The 21382-nt window shown below is 49.6% G+C and overlaps 1 protein-coding gene across 2 annotated transcripts in view; it reads right to left on the reverse strand.

The window, feature by feature from the left end:
• LHX5 (LIM homeobox 5) overlaps positions 1–20611 on the reverse strand; it is a 59143-nt gene extending 38532 nt beyond the window's left edge. The window contains exons 1-3 of one of the 2 annotated variants that reach the window (XM_085636383.1): positions 19686–20611; positions 13728–13951; positions 3959–4236 (exon numbers count right to left, since the gene is read on the reverse strand). In XM_085636383.1, the coding sequence (XP_085492509.1) occupies positions 3959–4236; positions 13728–13951; positions 19686–19858 (675 nt within the window). In that variant the 5' untranslated portion in view covers positions 19859–20611. Of the gene's footprint in view, positions 1–3958; positions 4237–13727; positions 13955–19685 lie in introns of both variants that reach the window. The other variant, XM_085636382.1, reaches the window with a different exon arrangement.
• Between the last annotated feature and the right edge of the window lie 771 nt (positions 20612–21382).

Genomic DNA, 21382 nt, shown 5'->3' on the forward strand with positions numbered 1-21382 from the left:
GGGCAAAAGCTCCCACCTGCCCCCTCTCTCCCCACTCCCAGGTGTAGATCTCGGCCAGAAAGGTCGAACAAATACTACACTTGATCTTAGCTAAAGGCCAGGAAGTGACAAGCCCCTTACTACATGAACAGGACTGACTTGCATAGTTCAACAGGCAATTCTTCCAATAGGCAGCATAAGTGGGGCAAACTTATGCCTGTACAAAAGGATTGCCCAACAGATATTAGCTAGGTGGGCCAGGCGCGGCCCCTGCAGGTAAGAGCGGTGCGGCAGGTGGCGGGGCAGGGGGGACCCCCGTGCCACCACTCTTACCTGCAGGGGCCCCGCCTGAAGTGGGCGGTAGGAGTACTGTCAGTACATTGATGTTACTGGGACTGAAACTCTAAACCAAATGTTTATTTAGTCACTTAAATGATAAAGAAAGTGAAAGAAGGCACAGTTTTACATCATTCCGTGAAAGTCAGCAGCAGTTAAGAGTGACTGCCATCATTTGGTAGTCATTGTATGCCCTACTTGCAGCAGAAATGCAGTGTCATGATTTCTGTCTTTCAGATCCTTGAAAAATCTCCCTTGCACCAAACACGAGCTGGCTGCCAACAGCGAAACTAAATCACGCACCCCATGGAACTAGGATTGGAGCAAACCTGATCCTGCTAGGCATGCAACCATGCAGACCTCTGGACACAGAGTCCCAGCTAGCTGGCTCCTGTAATGCATGTTAGAACATTGGAATGTTGAGCGCTCCATTGAAAACAATGGAGTGCTCCGGGCTTCTAATGGCCAGTAGAGGCCCGGAGCATCAACATTCCAATGTTTAACAAAGGCCTTACAGATCCCGAGGGGATTTCACACCCCCCTCGGGCTCCATGAGGCCTTTGTTTTACAAATTAGAGCATTCTGCCCTCAGGGCTTTAACGCTGGGGTGGGCCTTTAATGGCCGGTAGAGCCTGCTGTGTCGGGCTCTAGGGCTATATTAGCTAGCCTGTGTCCCTAACTAGGCCATCATACATACTTAGAGATCCAGGGTTTCAACTACCCTTCTCGCCCAGGCATGCTAATAATCAGTTACAGGGGCACAGGGCCACAACCAGCTTCATCCTTCCAAAAAAGGCATATTACAGACCCAGGGATCCAGGGTCTCATCTAGCCTCATTCTGCCAGGCCTGTCATCATACAAACCCATAGTTCCAGCTAAACCTACTGCCCTAAGGCATGCCACCTCTCAAACCCTAGGGCCCAGAGTACCAGCAGACCTGCTCATGCTTGTTTTTGTCCACGCATAGGTACCCAGTGTACCAGCTAACCTCTGCCCCAGGCAGGTTATAATACAGATTATGGGGTAGAGGGCTTCAGCTAGCCTCTCCCCCAGGTAGGTTATAATACAGATTATGGGGTAGACGGCTTCAGCTACCCTCTTTCCTAGGCAGGTTATAATACAGATTCAGGGGTAGAGGGCTTCAGCTAGCCTCTTCTCAAGGCAGGTTATCATACCGATTCAGGGGTCCAGGACTTCAGCTAGCCTCTTCCAAAGGCAGGTCATAATACAGATACAGGGGTCCGGGGCTTCATCTAGCCTCTCCCCCAGGCTGGTTATAATACAGATACAGGGGTCTGGGGCTTCAGCTAGCCTCTCCCCCAGGCTGGTTATAATACAGATTCAGGGGACCAGGGCTTTAGGGCGTCAGCTAGCCTCTTCCCAAGGCAGGTTATAATACAGAATCAGGGGTGGCGGGGCTTCAGCTAGCCTCTTCCCCAGGCAGTGTATAATACAGATTCGGGGAATCAGGAGCCCAGCTGCCTGCTCCTCACAGGCATACGCACAAACAGATCCAGTACCAAAGCCTGCCTGTGCCCCATATAGATATATTAATCTGAGGCATCATGGAGTGTCTCCTTCACAGGGATGCTACTATACATAGAAAGAGATTACAGGATCTTGGCAAACCTTGTGACTTCCTAAACAGGTAATGAGGGTTCTAAACCTAAACATGCAGGTTCCTTCCAAGCTACAAAGCTATCCTTCTGCCGGTAATTCACAGCCCCATGAAGTCTGCCCCTCTCTTCTTAAGTCATTGTGCACAAGACCCCCAAACTGCTGTTCTACTGCTGCTCCTCTTACGCTGAGATTCATCATATGAAATGCAACCAATTTTACCTTTTATCTCCAACTACATGTGGTATTTCTACATTTTGTGTCTATATTTTATGTTTCGACTTAGAATTCCTCATTGAATTGTATAACTATCTCCTAAATGTTGACACTATTTCTACTGTGTGCTCCAAGAGTATTTCTATGAAACTTTTTAAGTGAGTTAACAGGTGCCCATAAGCACAATATTGAAGCAACGTTCAATGTTTCTATTAAAGACATGAAGTTGCTACCTACTAAGTCTGAGTTCTGATTCTCAGGAAGGATCACTGTGGGCATGTACAGATTGACATTGAGCAATTGTCTGCCTTGCTTCTTTGGAAAAAGATCAAGTTGTATTTTTTTGTTGTTTGCTCGACCTAAGTGATAGAACTATTTACATCTTTGACTTCAGTGGCAAAGCTCTGTTTAAACTATTTGTGCACTTTCATGTCTCACTTTCCAGGAAAACTTTGTAATTTACATAAAGGGGTTCTAGAAAGGGCCCAAACATGCAGTATGTGCTTGTCCAATCTGTAAAACTTCAACCTCAAAGGCCGGGACAGTGTCTTGCGTCATTCAGGGAGCGTCTCAAATTCTATAAGTGCATGTGATGTCCTTAGTGCATTAAATCCAATTGCAAAGTATGAGGTCAGATCTGATATGGTGGATTTAGAATGGGCTAAATGTAAGGCGAATTCCCATTTAGACTCCCTATTCTTGCAGACAGAGGATTCTTGCACTCAACCAAGCCTTAATAAGAACCCACAAGCAGCACCAACCCTTCATCTCTCTTCACTTCAGACTGTTGAGTATTACTCATGGAGTGATGAAGCCATCTGGACGGCCCATCCGGGATGTAGATTGGAAAGTAGCCCTACGGCCTCACTGCACTGGCCCTGGGAGTCCTCAAATGCCACAAATTCATGTGCCAGGCTCCGCCCCTGAACATTATTTCAAAAGTTACAAGATTACATGGACTACTGGATGGTACAGCCCTTCACTCAACAGCTCCCAGATCACTTACAAATAATGAATATGTCTATGAAGCAGCTTTTCAAAGTTGTAATATAAACATAACTTCTAATTTGATTCAGGGACAGAACACCATTTGAGAGATGGGGGAATTTGGAAGAGGAACTCTTGACTCCTGAGAATGACTCAGGGATGTCTGTCCTACACAATTTTCAGCCTCCTCTCTGCATCAGACTGCAGTCGGGGTCTGGCTTTCGCAGCTCCTCTTCTTCGGGCATGTCAAGTAATTTTGCACCTCAGGGTGTGGACTATGTAAGTGTGTGGTATTTCTATTGTGCAAACATAACCAAAAATTGTAGAGTGTTGAACAGGGACAATAGCAAAGATACAGTCAACAAATGCTTAAAGGAGAAGCTTGGGTTGAGAGTGGATGTGGACTGTGAATGCTTTGTGATGTAGTGTTCAATAATAGAACATCTCTGCAGGCAAAATGTTTATGACATTTGCGTACTTGGGCCAAGTTGAGAAACATCAGGCTTGGTAAAAACGGTGGAGTACCACACGGTCTAATGGCAGACAACGCCAACTTATGTGCCTGCTGTGGAAGGAGATTCTGGTGGTGCACTAAACACTTAGAAAGCCTATGGAAAAAGGACTATGTTTATAAGGATGTATACATTTTTACAATATAAAGTCATCTTCTGAGATCCTATAAGATAAGGATTTGCTGAAGATGTGAAGATGTTCACGGTCTGTTGAGAGCACTGTGTATTCGGTTCTTTCAAAGTGTTTCCTGTCTGGGTTGCTGACTTTACACATTGACAGCTACATGAAGGACACGGCCTGGTTTCGTACCTGAATTACCCTCATGTTGAGTCCCGTCTCCTGGGCGAGCTGTTCCCGGATGTGCCTGGTGGGTTTGGGGGTAGCAGCGAAAGCAGCTTTGAGGGTCTCTAGCTGCTTGGCTTTTATTGTGGTTCTTGGCCCTCTCCGCTTGGTGCCTGAGTTCTGCTCTTCGTTCTCGTTGTTGGCGGTCTCCTTGTCGGAGGAGGTGGAGTTGTCCGTCTCCTTGGTGTCGTCCTGGATGGGGTCCTGGAGATCTGGGGACAAGCTTCGGTCCGTGCACGAGGACACTGCAGAACAAACGAGGGAACATAGATTAGTGGGAGGGCTCCATAATTGTGCTTTTCTGGAGCCAGGGTCAAGACTGTTATAATGATTCTGGAAAGGAACCAGGTTTTTTTAAGAGACCTTAAATAACAACAAAGGTCACCATCTGTGCCAGAGGTCAGCCTGGGCAGGATTTTCTAGAACTAAATACAATGATTCATCTGGTAATTTTCCAGAGAAATATTTCTCATCGTGAGCTGGATACTCACAGGTGTATATGTATCTTATACACACTGAATTTAACCACATTTTAGGTGATAATGGCTTCAATACATATCCGCATGAATCCATTACTAGCTACTGTAAGAAAAACATATATTATCTCATTCTCAATATCATATTAAATCTTACTTCAAATCAAACAAATGTGTGGTTACAATATGTTTGGAGGAAATATACGAATATGTGAGTACCCAGCAGATGTTAGGAAATGATTCTACAGAATATTGCCAGATGAACAATTCATTGTTACAATCTGTACTGAAAGGGCACAGAAAAAAAGAGGCACCGAAACCTTTGACCTTTGATGTAATTACTTATGTAATGTGCTGCTTTATTAAGGCTTCACCATAAACAGTAACACGCAGATCTTTATTTTAATCCAGTTTCCTTTGTGAACTAAACTGTGTGATCCTGTGGAGTTTTCTGTATTTAGCATTGCCTATTACTTAATCTACCAAAACCTGAGAGCGCCTAGAGTGGATTCAGCTTGCATTGCACGGTATATCAATTGGAATATACCCATGAGAGTGCAAAAGTATGTGCACCAGTGGGCAGTGGTAAATCACATTTCTGCTTCCAGATGTCTGAGGGATGAGTAGGGCTGATGTGAAATTTGCTCTCTCACTGGAGATCAGTCGATCCCTTAACTCGTTGCAGAAAAAACTGTAATATTACACTGCTCACTGGTGCATATAGCCATACAAGGGGATAAAAACCAATGGCGGAGATACGGTCCTACAATGTGGAAAACTGAAGCAGAGAGGCAGGAGGGGGGTGTACCGTGTGCCCGCTGCGCCAACATGGTCCAACAAAGCTCCAGGGGTTCCAGATCCTCTTAGAACATCCATATAAAATATATGTGCATGCAATGAATATAAAACGTTCTCATTTGGAGAGTTAGTCCCTCAGGTCTCCTGGGTGAAAGATCACATGACCCGATGTCAAGGGTGTGGATCTGCCACCCCCAAACACCACTACAGACGGAGCAGGCTGGGCTCCTCCCAGTTGGGCACAACATACCATGGCACCAGGCACCTTTCCCACCCATGACCTGCAGAGGCCTCCCCCTCCCTGCTGAAAGCAGGAAGTGAATGCAGGCGGAAAAGACCCCGAAATGGGGGAAATATGCGGATTTTTACCCACTATTCCCAGGTCCACTTAGTCCCCTTTCTAGGAATTACATCCAGCGCCTAAATCAGACCAGCCTGTAATAAGGGCCAAATTCACACACGGATCCGGCCTGCTGGGCCTAATGTGGACACCACTGGTAGACATTGCACTTAATAACCTACGACGGTATTACTGCGCATGTTCAGAACATTTTGAATTCTTCACTAAATAACTTCCGGTTGCATAACCAAGTTGGAGATAGAGGGGGCAGCATACTGACTGCCATGGAGGGGAAGATGTGGAATATGCGGATTAGATCATTCAAACACTTCCGGGAGCAAAGGGCATTCTGGGCTCGGAGGCGGATGTTGCACGGGAAGTGAAAGGAGATGCAATAAAGAGACACCCGAGGATCTGAATCACTGAATCCCGCAGTCATTTAGACCATCGCAGTATCAAGAGGTGATGAAACAACCGCTTGGGGGGAGGGGGGTTTGAAATAAAATGCACCTTCCACAGGGTGTGTCCTTGCACCCGATTAACCCTTATGTGCGCGGTAATGACCGGTGTGATGCCTCCCAAGCCTACCTCGCCTTCTTCCACCTCGTGCCTGTTTTCCCACCACCCTGCACTCGATGCCTCACTCCTGCAGGCTCTTCCTCGTCGCTGCTTTCTCTCTTCCTCACAGTACTTATCTCCCTTCCCTTCTCTTACTTCTTTCTTGCTCAGGGACAGTCTGGTGATGTTATGTTAGCACAGCAACCCTAGGACGTCAATTTCACCAAAATACCTGGGGTAGGGGAAGTGACATCACGCGCCCCTTGACCTTCACTTTCACTCACGCATACATATGCTTATACATACACACACACTCACACAATCTGCCTGCACATTCACTCATACAGGCACTCTCTTTCATAAACACACTCAAAACTACAAGCACACACACATTTAAAAAACACATTTTGTACTTGCCTCAGCTGCCAGGGATAGTCATGTTCCAGCTGTCTGAACTCCCTTTTAATGAAACTAATAGCAAATAACGTAATATTATTCAATGTTAGTTTAAGAAAAAATTGTCACAAAACGAGGTGAGTGAAGCCCCCACCGACGTCCATCAGGACGGGCTGCTTCTGTTGGCACTGGTGACGTTAGGGTTCTGCAAAGGTAGTGCCAGGCGTCACAAGGGGCATGCCAGGGGGGCTGCACAAGGGGGCTGCCCCTGGCGACCCTTAAATGTTGTCCATGAAGCGACCCAAGACGGGCTTCCTTGATGAAAAATTAATTCTGGGCCTCTGAAAGTGTTCATGACCAAAACCTGCCAATCACTGGCGCGAATGAAGCGCCGCGCTCCTCTCCAAAAGAGCCCAGTGGCTAAAATGGACCCAACCCCACTTCTGATGATTGCAATTTTTTTTACATTTCGCCCAGGTAGAATGACCAGTCAAGACACTCACTAACTCTGCATTCGCTCTGTGAATCGGTAATTGCATTAGCACACCTGTCAGGGGTGGGATGGACGCCGTTTTACACTTAGATGATGGACAACTCACAGCTTCTCCACCTCCGACTTCAATGCAAGCCCCGTATGCACTTCTACATAGGGCTTCGACGCACCCGCTGGGATGCAGGACTCCGCTAACGCAACGATACTACATCATAGCAAAAAAACCTAGGAGGTGAGGCTTGTTGTAAACATAGAAGATGGGGGTAGGGACGGAAGGGCAGGAGATCAGAGGCGCGTGACTTACATACAGGAAACGAGGGATCGGCAGGGTGGCCGGGGTACAGAGGCGCGGGGCACGGAGAGCGAGAGAGTGAGTGTGAGCGGGGTGTGGTGAAGAGGGGGGAGGACGAGAGGCGGCGAGGAAAGGAAGGAAGAAGAGGGCGAGCGCTCGACAGTAAAATAGTGCGCGTGAGAGCCATAGAAAGAGACCACGAGAAATGTGTATATTGAGAGCGAGGTGGGGTACAGCAAGAGAGTGGGAGAGTGCGTGTGAGACAGAGGGAACAAGAAAGGCAGAGATCCCGACAGAGGTAAGGGGGAAGAAAGATGAGAGAGCGCAGGTGTGAAATAGCGTGTGCGAAACAACCCCCCAGAAATTTATTTATATATATATATACACACACACCGAGAGAGCGCGCGAGAGAGGCCGAGATTGTGTGTGGGATGGCGCTCCTGTGAAACTATATTTATACAATATATATAAATATACATACATTGAGAAACTATGATTGTGTGTGGGAGGGAAATCCTGTGAAATTATATTTATACTATATATATATATATAGAGAGAGAGAGAGCGCGCACCCAGTCGGTGAGAGGATACGAGAGAGATGTAGAGGAGGGGGGCACGGGCGAAACGCACTAGAAAATGGAGATGGAGTGTGACAGAGGGAACGAGAGGGAGGAGTGAGACGGCGAAAGTGCGACAGTGAGAGGGGAGGTTAGGATACGAGGGAGGGAATGGAAAAGGATGTGGAGAAATAAAGGGAAGCAATGGAAAAGAAAGACGAAACGGAGACAAAGAGTGTGTGAGGGGAAAGACTCTACGTGAACCGGTGTGGAATCAGATGATGACGTCTGAGAGCGCCTACCTCTGAAAGGGCAAATCACTGAATGCACGCGCTACAAGCAAAGGCTGAGCGTGAAGCCTACACAGATATCATTTAAAAGTTTTTTTGTTTTATAATAGACCTGTGTGATTCAGGTGCATGTTCATGCCTCAGTCCACCCTTCGCGCTCCACCTCATCCTTTCCACCAGCCCAGGATTCGTCGACTGACACGACCTCGGGTTCAAGGCGCTTTATCCGCTGCGCACCCAGCGCCTCTGCCGTGTTTCACTCCCGGTTTCTCCAATCGTGCTCCCCACTAGCTCTGTCGGCAGGGGGCTCCTCTTTGTACCTCTAATGTTGCCCCCTGCCCCGCCCCCACTGATCACTCCCTACACCTCTTCTCTTTCCCCCTTCTCTCTTCCTCTTCAGGCATCGACCGCACCCCCACATCTCTGGCTTTCGTTACATCTCCCTTTCTCGCCCCCTCTCTCCCCTTTGTTCCTCTCCTCTACCAGCGTCTGACTCCTGCCCCTTTAACTCCCTCTTTCGCGCAAACGACGGATATGCAATATTACACATCGAAATACCACATGTCCCACTTCCGCAAACATTATAACACATCACCCACATACACTTGTAAATGTACACACTGTTTACAGGGCAACGAGCGAATCCAAACGGCGGCGCTCTCCAATAAGGAGGTTTTACAATCGAAATCTTTTCATCAAACTGTTTACATATCAAATAACAATCGAGTTCAGATTTACACCCTGGTTTGTTTGACCTATCAGCAGACTTTAAACAAAAGCACCCCCGGCTCGGATCAGGAGAGACCAGAAACAGCGCTGTCAGCCCCCTTTACCGGGAGAGCAAAACAAGCACAGCCACTCGCAAAAAAGGAACGAACAAGGGTAAACATTAAATAAACGCTGCCAGGATCTCAGCAAGAGAGATTCTCGCATCAGGCCTTCACGGCCATTTTATCTAAAATTGTATTTTTTAAATATGGAAGTAAAGCAATTCTTTGAAATCATTCTTCGATTTAATGGCGTGTTTTGCAGGGTATGCGCGTGTATGTCATTAAAGGTGTTACAGTGAGAGGGGGCTGTGAGGGCTGCTCTATGGAGCCCCTCAAACCGCGCCCTGCCGGGTATCTGGTGTTGGGGTACCGCACTTCTTGGGGATCTGTCTGGCCAGGCGCACCCTCCCTCCCGGGCTACAGAGCTCAAAGCCGTACACCCGGCCGAAGACCGGTGTCACTATTCATCCAGCCGGCCGTCCACCCCTGCGTTTCATCCACTAACTCACTCATCCATATATCAGCCACCCGTCTACGGCAGTCTGTCTACTCGCCTAATCTCTCTTTCTCTCTCTCTCTCTCTCTCTCTCTCTCTCTCTCTCTCTCTCTTCCATTGTATATGCTGGAGTGTCTACTTCTGTGTGTCCACTTGTCTGTTTATCAATAAAACATCAAATATTCAGGTCTCCCGTTTAGCCCGCACCCGCCATTATCAAGGGCTGGGCTGCTTAGCACGCGTGAAATGTGGAATTATTTGTTTTCATCAATAAAGCTTAAAGCAAAATTCATCTGCAAAAGAATATTTTTTTCAGGAGCATTCTCTCGTAAATATCGCTTTACCGGGTGGTTATTCTACATAAAAATGCGAACAAACACCCATGGATGTTTCACTTCTTTTGCTGGGTGAAAATATTGTATATAATCTGCAATTTTTTTTTATCTCCTTCAAAACTCATTTTCGAAAATTTCTTCTCGGTCGGTTGCTTTAAAGACACACCTGGCACACATATATATATATATATATACACACACATATACATACTATATATATATATAGAGAGAGAGAGAGATAGAGTTATATATATATCGATTTGACCCAGGCTTTAATGAAGTGGTCGCAGAGATGTTTCACAATTTCACGCACTCCTCAGGGTGGACTTAAGAAGAGAGGTGAGGTCATGCATGGGTGGCAGAGGGGCACAGAGGAGGCAGCTGTGCCTGGCAGTGGGGGCTTCTCCAGTAGTAGCACCCTCTGCCCTCAGTGTCAGCACCCAGAACAGCTAGCAGCAGGTTGTACCTGTGCAGGGCGCACGTTTGCCAGTGGGCATGGAATGGCTGCGTGCCACTATCAACGCCCTGAGCTGGGCAGCAGGGATTTCTTCTATGGCAATTGTGTTCCGGAGGAGAGATACCCAGCCTTCAGTAGATGCGGGCTTCCTATCCGTACTCTTTCCTTCTTCCTTCTTCTTTCCTTCTTTATAGACCTTTTTTCTTTCTCTAATCTTACTTGTTTCACATTCTTTTCATTCTCATTTTACTTTCTTTCTCCTCAGGCCCATTATCCTTTTACTATACCCCTACCACCATTTCCTCCTTTCTCTTGCTTCTTCACCCCTTTCCACAGTCTTCTCTCTCTGCTTCTTACTGTTTCCTGTTTCCTCTCTTGCCACCCTCTCTCTTATCCCCTTCCTCTGGCCAGTCTTTCGCTTCCCAGTTTCTCCCCAAAGTCCATCATCCTATTCTCATTCTCTCTCACTCCTTGTCTCCCTCTCCATCTCATTTCATAATTTCAATCTCACACTCAAATCTTTACTTTGGACCAGGGTCTACGGAGCATCACGGAGGCTTATTTTCTCCTTGATCTACTCTGACAGATACTGTCCTCCTACTCTGTCCCAAGCATTTCTAAGAGAGCCGCCTAGCTTCCAGTCTCCTGTCCTTTCTGTTGCACTCCTGGGCTTGAATAGGGTATGGACCCCTTTACTGACTCTCATGTTCACATTATCACTTTAGGGAGAATGGTCTGGAGTACTTAGAGTCTTGGACAATGCTCGTTGTTTTGCAGGAGGGCATAGGGATATTATTCGGTGTTGTACCTCGTGCCTCACTTCTGAGAAGGGTCTGGAGCACTTTCCCGAGACTTAGACTATGTCCGTTGTTTTGCAGGATTGTATAGGGGGTATTACCCTTCTAAGCTCCATTTATTTCGTTTTCCTACGCTCTTGAAATGTTTTCTTGTCTCTGATGTAACTTGTAACTGATGTAATTTTGTTAATCCTTATGTAAAGCGCTCTGATACCTCCGGGTCTAGCTAGCGCTATATAAAACTCAAATAAATAAATAAATTATTCAGTGTTGTATGGACTAAGGACTAGAGTATTACAAAGTTTCATGCCTTGCCAATCACTTGCTGGTAGGGTCTAGATGACATTTCAGTTTCAAGCCCTGACCATCAATCTGGAGTAGGGTCTAGAGGGCATTACTAAGTCTCAGGCCCTTATGATCCCGTTGGAGTAGGCCAAGAGCTCTATTACTGATTTTCAAGCCCTGATAATCACTTTGAAGTAGGGCTTTGACTACATTAGGAGCGTCTTTATACCTTTATCATTGTCCTATGCCCTGGTAATTACTTTAGAGTAGGAGTTAGAGGCCATTACTCCCTCACGTGCTATGGTGATCACCCTTGAGTAGGATCCGGAGGATATTAATGAATTTCATGTCCTAACATTCGCTTTGGGGTACGGGGAAGGGTGAAAAAGACGCTCTTGCCTCATGCCCTAACTTTGCTGAGTTTTATCCCATGGCCTTGTATTGGAGCACTGTATAGATGGTCTTACCAGGCTCTGTACAGTATTTTGAAGCAGGATCTATAGGGCATTGCTGAGTTGCATACATTGTCAGCTGGTTTGGAGGGGCGTCTGCGGGGCTTTACTAAGTTGTGTACCATCGCTGTTGATTCAGAATATGATACAGGAGACATCAGTCGGTTTTAGAGATGATTCTTTAGTTGTACACCCTGACATTGCTTTGGAGAAGGACCCAGAGAACGCTAATCACCATTATGTACTCCTGTGATCCCCGTCTGCTGGTTTGCGGCAGTCTTCAGGCCTCTCTGTGAGGCATCACACCTGGCGAAAGATGTGTCTCAATGAAAACCTCCTCTGTTCCTATGGTATGGCCTCTGTACACTGCTCAGTACCACACAAGTTCTGTCTCTTTCGATGGGATCTACAGATCTCAGACCAGGCTTGGGTTAGGGGTTCTAGGGTCTAGGATCATCGTCTCATTCTACTGAATCCCGCCTCGACCCTGTGCGTAAGAGAGAGCCTCCTGAAATCTAACGCCAGAGTAGAACTTGGACTAGACGTGTGAATTAAGGTGGCCCCTGTGCTCTTCCTCCTCAGTTCCAGCTAATATTGCAACCTTAGGTGTCCTGCTTGATTTCAAATTGTCTCTGCCCCCTGAGAGTACAACTTGTGCTAAGGCTGCCCTTGAGGTCTGCTCTCTGACTTCATGTTGCCGTCAATGCCCACCCCCACTGCGTATCCTGCCCACCAGAGGTATGTGTGCCCCACAGCTCTGCTGTACCCTAGACCAGACTTGCCCCCTCTCTCCTCCCTGAGGTCTGGTTGTTCTTGAGCCCTGCTTCCTCGCTTCAGAACCAGTCTTTCTTTCTGAGTTCTGGCTCCCCCCTCCCATTTGAGTTCATGATCCCCTCTCCTCTGAGCCGAGGCTGCCCACCAAAGTTACACTGCTGCGACCTACAGGAGTTCACCTGGCACCCCCAGACCCTACCATGGGCCTCTCCCACACCCTGCAAACCCCTCGCCCCTCCCACCATCAGCAAACACCTTGGGCCTTGAAGGTGTACTCCCCTCAGCCCTCCTACCTGAGTTCAAGCTCCACCAACTCATCCTCCTACCTGAGTTCAGGCTCCACCCACTCAGCCCTCCTACCGGAGTTCAAGCTCCCCTAACTCAGCCCTCCTAACTGAGTTTAAACTCCACCCACTCAGCCCTCCTACCTGAGTTCAAGCTCCACCCACTCAGCCCCCCTACCTGAGTTCAAGCTCCACCCACTCAGCCCCCCTACCTGAGTTCAAGCTCCACCAAGCAACTCATCCTCCTACCTGAGTTCAAGCTCCACCAACTCAGCCTCCTACCTGAGTTCAAGCTCCACCAACTCAGCCCCCCTACCTGAGTTTACACTCCACCCACTCAGCCCCCTACCTGAGTTTACACTCCACCCACTCAGCCCCCCTACCTGAGTTTAAACTCCACCCACTCAGACCGTCTACCTGTGTTCAAGCTCCACCCACTCAGCCCTCCTACCTGAGTTCAGGCTGCCCTCTCCTCTTAGTTCAGGCTGCCCACCACAGTTCCCTTCTACCTGAGTTTACACTGCTGCGACCTACAGGAGTTCACCTGGCACCTCCAGGCCCTGCCATGGGCCTCTCCTTCACCCTTCAAACCCCTTGCGCCTCCCACACCCTCACCACCAGCAAGAGCACTGGCCCTTGAAGTTGCACTCCCCTCAGCCCTCCTACCTGAGTTCAGGCTGCCCTCTCCTCTGAGTTCAGGCTGCCCACCACAGTTCTCATCTGCCTGAGTTTACACTGCTGCGACCGTCAGGAGCTCACCTGGCACCCCCTGACCCTGCCATGGCCTCCACCACACTCTGCAAACCCCTTGCGCCCCCCCCCCCCACACCTTCAACAAACACCTCGGGCCTTGGCCTTGAAGTTGCACTCCCCTCAGCCCTCCTACCTGAGTTCAGGCTGCCCTCCTTCAGGCCGATGGAAGAGCTGGTGTAGTCCTCCTTGCAGACGAACTTGTTCTCGTCGATGATGTACAGCTCCTCGCCCGTGGAGAGCTGCTTGTTGCACACCATGCACGTGAAGCAGTTCAGGTGGAACACTTTGCTCCGCGCCTTCCGCACCAGGTCGCTGGGGGAAATGCCCTGGGAGCAGCCCGCACACTTGGTCCCAAACCTCCTGGAAGAAAAGCAGAGAGAAGGCCCTCAGTGCGTGATTGCTGACTGCGGGGAGATCGCCCCTCGGAGGGGCCCGCGGTGTGGGGCGATGCCCGCCAGGCTCAGCACCACACTGGAGGGCAGTATATGATGGGTGGGGGTCGGTGCGCCCTGGGGGTCATGCAGTGCATGCCAGTCTGGCATTGAGAAGAGGCCCTTGGAATCATCACAGAGGTGGGTGGCTCTGGTGGTTGTGCACGGAGGAGGAGATCTGCATTTCATACACATACGGTGCCTGTGCATTGGAGGAGGTCACTGGAGTCCATGCAGTGCCAGCCACATACAGCATGGAGGAGGGGCTCTGGGGTCATGCCCTGTGTACAAGGCCCAGCGTGGGAGAGTGGCTCTGGGGTCATGCTGTGTCTACAAGGCCCAGCGTGGGGAGGGGTTCTAGGGTTGTGCTGTATCTACAAGGCCCAGCGTGGAGGGGGCTCTGGGGTCAGGCTCAGGACCCGGAAGCAGTTCCTGTCATGGATCAGCATGTAAATGCAGCAAGTCCCAGGGGTCATTCAGTGTCTGGCGGGAGCAGTGTGAGGAGGTCGTGGGGGGTGGGGTGGACTGCTTTGGGAGGGGGAGACGTGTGTCCCAGAGGAGGTGCAGCGCCTGCCGGGTTCAGCGTGGTTGGGAACAGGCTCCGTAGGGGTCGGGGAGTTGGGCGGTGAACATTCAGCCTCGATGGCAGCTCTAGTTCAACCCTTGACAAACAGCAGTAGCACTTGTTCTGTGGCATTGAATGACGTATACGAGCAGGGGTTCTCGGGTAGCGAATGAGACTTGAATGTACAGGTACTGTGGGAGCTTTCAGTGCCCGCCAGGGCTCGGCATGGACAAGGGGGGGCTGGCTCCAAGCAAGGGTCAGTGACTACCAGGATTACGCACCGGAAACAAGGTCATAGGTAACGCGCCGGCGCCCCAAGGCACTGCTCGGGTGAGCAGATTCTGGGGCGTGGGTGGGGAGTGTCTAAGATGGTCATTCGGTGGCTCGGAATGGAGGGTCAGGGCAGATCCTGGGGGTCGCGCAGTGCCTGCCAGCGGATGGCAGTGTGTAGTTTCGAACAGAGCCATTCAATGGCTCGTCGTGGGGGCGTGGCATGCCTCCATAGTCACACAGTGCCTGCTGCCGGGCTTCGGCGTTGGCGCGGGGCTCTGCCCCAGCCGATCAGGCTCACAGAGGAGCCGGACTTGAAGACGCTGCTGTTCGTGTCAAATGCAAAAACAACAGTTGATGGACAGAATGCAGAACAATGTCATACATTCACCGCAGTACAGAGATCTGGGCCTAAATCCATCATTGTTCGCGTCAAGCAACAAGAAAAGGAGTGCGGAATATAACACACCTGTGCTATCTAAATCAAGTTCAGTCCAATCAAAAGACAGTTGAATTCGTCTTTCTTTAAACACGGACGTTTGCGAGTCAGACTTATTTTTTGGTCAATTTAATTCGCCTGAGCTTGTGTATCACAAACTTAAACGAATTACATTTTCCTTTACCCAGGGTTTTGGGTTGATCTATTGCGCGGCGAAGGTGACACCAGAACAAAGAAGAATTTTGGTATTGGGTGAAAACAAATGTAAGCTAAGAGTTGTCAACGAAGCTTACAGTCTTCCAAAAACAAATTAGAAATGCATGTTTTTATACTATTGCAGGTGTTTATATTCTTGAATAATTCCCCTGAATAACTTGTATTTTATCAGGGTGTTCGTTATTAAAAAAGGTCACCTTGGATCGTAAACACCCCCAAGAAACCCTTGGCAAATGTGTGCGCCTTCGCGAAGCTCTCTGTAGGAGAATGGGTGGATTCTTCGAATCCAGAGAGCCCATGTCTGCTTCTGCTGAACAATTTTACTTGGGAATTCAATATTTCCAAAATTATTCTTGAACCCTTGGGTGAATTCTCCCGAGGGAATTTAGGATTTTAAGGAAAGTCGCCGCCTGCCTCTAGGAAAGACATTCTGTGTCCTTGGGTCCTGGTGAAAGAGTAGCCCTCTAACACATGAGATTTAATGGATATAGTCTTAGCCCGCTACTGTCTTTCTGAAATCCGTATTGCGCGGTAGGCTGGTTAACTCGCCTTTTGCACAAGCGGTTGTATTTGTTGGGAGTATTTGGGAGTCGGGCGCTCGATGCTTAGTGCCTGCAGCCTCTCCCCGTGTAGGGTACGAGGTGTGGGCGGTCACCGGCGGACACTGAACGAATTACATGCCGGATGTAGAGCCAGCCTCACACCTGCCAGGAAGGAGGGTCGCCTCTCCAAACATAATATCTGCCTACAGTGGGCAAGTGCCAGACGCGGTCACGGAGAGCAAGGACAGTATAGCGCTGCATTAGCACGTTCCCGGACTACGAGGCGCAGGATGACCAGATGTGACTCCTCTTGGAAGGGGCAGGTAGCGCGGGCTCCGGGCAAAGGCCGCATTTGAATGTTTCGAGCCAGTAAGAACCGGAGCACAAACATGCAATTGGAAGGAGTGCGCGACGATCCAGAGCGCTGTGAGACCGTTCAAAGAAGAGGAAGGCGCTACATAACCGGTAATAAGATAAGGAGTTTTAAATAAAAGATGCAGACTCCGCGGTGTATGATCTCACATTTTTAAACTATTATCCACACGTGTAACCACGTACGGGCTATGGTTAGTCTAGAAACGTGGGAGCGCTGCCCTTCGCCCTCTCTTTCTAGGTAGGAATAGGGCTTGTTTGTGTTTGGGGTGTGGCGTCTCGCCTGCGGGGAGGTGCGGCCTCTGTAAAGGCCACCGCTGGCTGCAGGAAGGCGGGAAGCACCCCCACTTCAAGGAGCCCCAGCGGACACATCACTCTCGGTGACGGTGATGCAGCGCTCGCATTAGGGCCATGAGCCACGGCCTCGTCTTCTGAGCTCGGGACCTAATTGTCTCATCTGCCTCTTATCACCGGTCGTTAAGAGCCCTGAGAGGGCCGCAGGGCAGGGCCGTCAGGACGGCATTAGCGGCCCCTGAGCGGCCATCACCGGGATCACGGTGGGGGTTCTAGGGGCAGGAGGATTTCTGCTATCACCTTTCCACTTCCACCCTTGACACCCAGACCCCCCCCACCAATTGTCCTGTTTGAGAGTGGGAGAATGACGCCCGGACCCCCGATGTACACAATCACCCTGACCTCAGGTGGAATGTCAGGAGCGCGTGTATACCTGTCACGAGGTGTGCGCGTTCAACTATCGCTATATATGGAAATCGCAGATTTTTATTTAAAGGAACCTGCCTCTCCCCCGCCTATGGTTCTCTCTCTGCGTGTTTATAGCGCGCATGCAGATGCCAGAGCACACTCGGCTCTTTACTGCCATTGGCGGGTGCCTCAACATTAGTAATAAATGACATATTACACTCTGTCCATCTGTATGTTATAATATCAAGTGGAGAGTGAATCACTAGTCCTGAAAAACCCAGGGTGTATAGTGCCAGTACTAAGTACTATTAAGAAACCCTCATTCACGTTTTTGTAAGTGGGAATTAAGCGGTATATTTGGATTCTCCGCACAGTTGTTACCAACGTGACAGCATCATCATTGGGTTAATAAAATGCTTCCTCCACCGGAGGTCATTTCACTGGTTATTTCAGTAGTGATGGTAAATCAAGGGGGTGTGAGTGTTAAGTGGAGTGATGTGAAGGGGACCCCAATATGACCCGGGTCATAGAAGGCAGAGTCGGCACTGGTGACGCACCCACGCCGAAGAGAGCGTGAGCGACCTCCTTGAAACACCCGATGTAGCCCACAACAAGGGTTACAAGGTTCAAATTGAACTTAGTAATTGGAACAAAAATTTCCATTTTTTTCACTGGAGACCCCTGGAGATTGGGGTCCCCTTCACTTTACCAGGGCCTGAAGAAAGCCCACTTGACCCTTCGGGGCTTTTAGAGGGCTGAAACATGTCGACCTTTTTTTGGACACATTTTTGTATAGTGCAATAGACCATAACCAGTCTAAGAAGTGCACACAGAATAACCTTTTTAAACAATCTCGAACCCAGTCTAATTAAAGGCATGTACTGGTTTTACGAGATTTTTAAATATTCTTTTACACATCACTCCACTTAACACTCACACCCCCTTTATTTACAATCACTACTGAAATGACCAGTGGAATGACCTCCGGGTGGAGGAAGCATTTTATTAACCCAATGATGATGCTGTCACGTTGGTAACAACTGAGCGGAGAATCCAAATATACCGCTTAATTCCCACTTACAAAAACGTGAATGAGGGTTTCTTAATAGTACTTAGTACTGGCACTATACACCCTGGTTTTTTCAGGACTAGTGATTCACTCTCCACTTGATATTTTGACATTTGAGTAAAAGAAGCTGAGTGGATCATATTTGACCTTAGTATTGTAATAATAAATGCTGGTTGTGTGTTTATTAGAACAGTTGCCTCACACAACGCGTTATTGGATCGAATTTATTTTTAGTAGAATTTAAAAAAAGGTGGTATATCAACACGTGATACGCCCATCAAGTGGATTGATTAACGCACATTTATTAATAGGCGCTATCACCAATTTCCACTATATTACCACAGTGCAACAACATTGACATTGAACCTTGAAAAACGTTGTGCCTGCCCCACGTGCTGCTTATAACGATTGTTTTAAACAGGGGACTCTGCCCGTCTACGAGAGAGAGAATGAGGGAGAGAAGTTAAAGACTTATGTTTAATAACATTTTTTTTTTATTTGCGTGACACCTTCGACTTCCCCAGAAATAACTTCACAGTTTCAGAAATAAATTCTAAAGATGTACTCCTGTCTCGCGCGCTCTACCCTGTACATATATAATCACTGCTCGTTTCCCTCCCCGTTAAAACTCGATAGCAGGAGGGTCTCTGTGGAAAATGTAAATCACAGGCCGTGCGAATCCGTCAGTGGAGGGAGGGGGCCGCGAGCTTTACGCAGCTAATCCCGGTGTGAGTGCGCGCGGGCCCCCGGGAGCCACAGAGCAGGTGCTTCCGCGGCGCGCGCCTCCATCCCCACCGGCGTAGGGGGTCCTCGGACCCTAAGCCCAGGGTTCATGGAGGTTTTCGATTGGCGAATGAAACGTGGCTGTTCTTGTCTTGTTTTTGCTTTTCGAGGCAGTTTGTGCATGCCTGGGGCGTCAAATAATGGACCGCCTGTCCTTTTGGGCGAGGATGCGGCAATTTCCACAACGTTTAAGTTTGAAAAAAAAATAATAAGCGGGAGTGTGCACCCTCTCACCCTTCCGGGTCGGGAAAGTAGTACCCTTCAACATGGGTGCTGGTAACACGTTTAATAAAAATGACAGAAGGCCATTATTAGAAGCATTACTGATTGCAGCGTGGTGTCATTTGATCAAATAGTAATAGTTATGAGTGTGGCCATTTTTTCCTATTGAGTATGGGGCATAACAAAGCCGAACAGCCCACCATTGCCTTTAATAGGCGTCACTAGCTAATATCACCAACATCAATAAAGCGCCTTTGATGGCTCGCAAAAGGGTGAAATGCTGAGCCGGCCCAGCTGTTTGTTTTTACCTGTTCCCTGCCGTTTGAACGCATAACTCTGGTTCCTGCACAGCGACCGTCGATGCTATGTCACCAGCTGACCACGGCGCAGGGGTGGGTTGGCATACCTCAGGGACTGATATCGCCCGGATGTGTGTGTGTGAGTGTGTTTCATTGGGAGGCTCTCTCGGGGGTCACTCACCTGAAGAAGTCGTTCTTGCAGTAGAGCTTGCCCTCCCGGGAGAAGCATTTGTCGGTCAGGCTGCACTTGCAGTCGCAGCACAGCACGCACTTTATGTGCCAGGCCCTGTCCAGAACGTTCAGAAGGAATCTGTCCAAAATGGGCCTTTCACACCCTGCACAATGTACCATCATGGCTGCGGCTGGGGGCTGCTCCTCTTGTCCGAGAAACGGAAGACCCGGGCCCCAGCGAGCAGGAGCTCACCCTCAACTCCGGCTCCCCCGTCCCGGGGCCTCGAGGGGGAGAGCGCGGGTACAGACCATGCACGCGCCCCGGTGCGCCCAGGCTCGTCCTTTCAAGGAGGGCCTCTGTGCCCGGTGCATGGGCCAGTCCGCGTCCAGGGGTCCAGCTATCCCGCCGAGCAGGGCCTGGGCCGGCCTGCGGCCAGCGCGCTCCTGTGGATCTGCAAGATGGCTCGTCCTTCCAAAACCAGAGGGGTCCTGGCCTGTTGTGCTGGTCTCCGGAGAGGGCCAGGCAGGTGCTCCCTTGCTGGGCCAATGTGCTGCTGTTAGGAAACACTCCTGCGGCGGGGCCTTGAGAGGCTCAAGCAGGTGCCCCTAGCCGGGCCGAGATAGTGCTGTTAGAGGGCCAGCCCCCTGTCCATCCCTGGCTCCTGCTGTGATATCTTCGAGGGACCAGCCTGTGCCCCTCGCTGGGCTCCTGCGCTGATATCTGCCCCTCTCTGCGCTCTTGTGCGTAAATGTGCTCCTCGCTGGTTACTGAGGTGGTACCTGGAGATGAACAGGCAGGTGTCCTGAACACACAAGCTCGGAGCTTCGCGTTGGCAGATCTGTGTGTCCGTTCCAGGTGGGACCAGCAGTGGCCCCTCTTCCTGCGTCTCCTCCCCCTGTGGCGCCCGGCGGGATGATCCTTCTTCTCCTCCACTTTCGTCCTCCCCTATGATCAGCTTTGACTGCCAAGCTGGTCCATTCGCGCATCCTTATTCAGATTCGGTGACGTCCCCTGGCCCGCAGGGCTCCGCAGCCAATCAGCGGCCCGTGTCCATGGCAACCCCTTTAATTTATAGCAAGTCTACATTGGCTGCGGCGTTGAGCTAGGCACAGAGGGGGAAAAAACAAGGGACATTAGAGTGCACCAAAAGTGGTTGGGTTCACCTGGTGCCGATGGAACAAAAGTGAGTAGAATCTTTTCTCATTTTTTGCTTGTCTTTCTCCAGCACGCGAAGTGCCTGCAGCTCACCCTCTGTGGAGTGTGTTTTGAGGGACGTCCTACAGTGGCAGGGCGGCAGACACTTTCTCGTCCCCTTCTCAGCAGGGTGGTGCAGTGATGGGAAACCTTTACATTTTGCCAAGTGCGAATTGCCTGCAGTGCTAAATGCTGAGCGAAGGTGTCACAAAAGGGGACAGTTTGGGACCCGAAGTTTTAAGGTGCATCGAACCTGCCTGCTTCCTGAACCTCCGGAAAGAAAGCGACAACGGACATTTCTCGTACTTTTTTTTGACAGGGGAGCAGGGCATACGGGGTGCCGTGATTTGCACCCCTTTAATTTATAGCAAGCACCCACGGCTGCAGCCGGTGCTTGCGGGAAGAAAGCGAGAACGCCTGAGGTTTCTCTTTCCAGCTAGAGAGCGTGGGAAGCGCCTCAAGGCGCACGCTCCTTTTGGGTCTGCGTTTGAGATTTTGTACACGGTGCCAGG

The sequence above is a fragment of the Triturus cristatus genome, chromosome 11, assembly GCF_964204655.1.
Source record: "Triturus cristatus chromosome 11, aTriCri1.1, whole genome shotgun sequence".
Classification (NCBI taxonomy): Eukaryota; Metazoa; Chordata; class Amphibia; order Caudata; family Salamandridae; genus Triturus; species Triturus cristatus.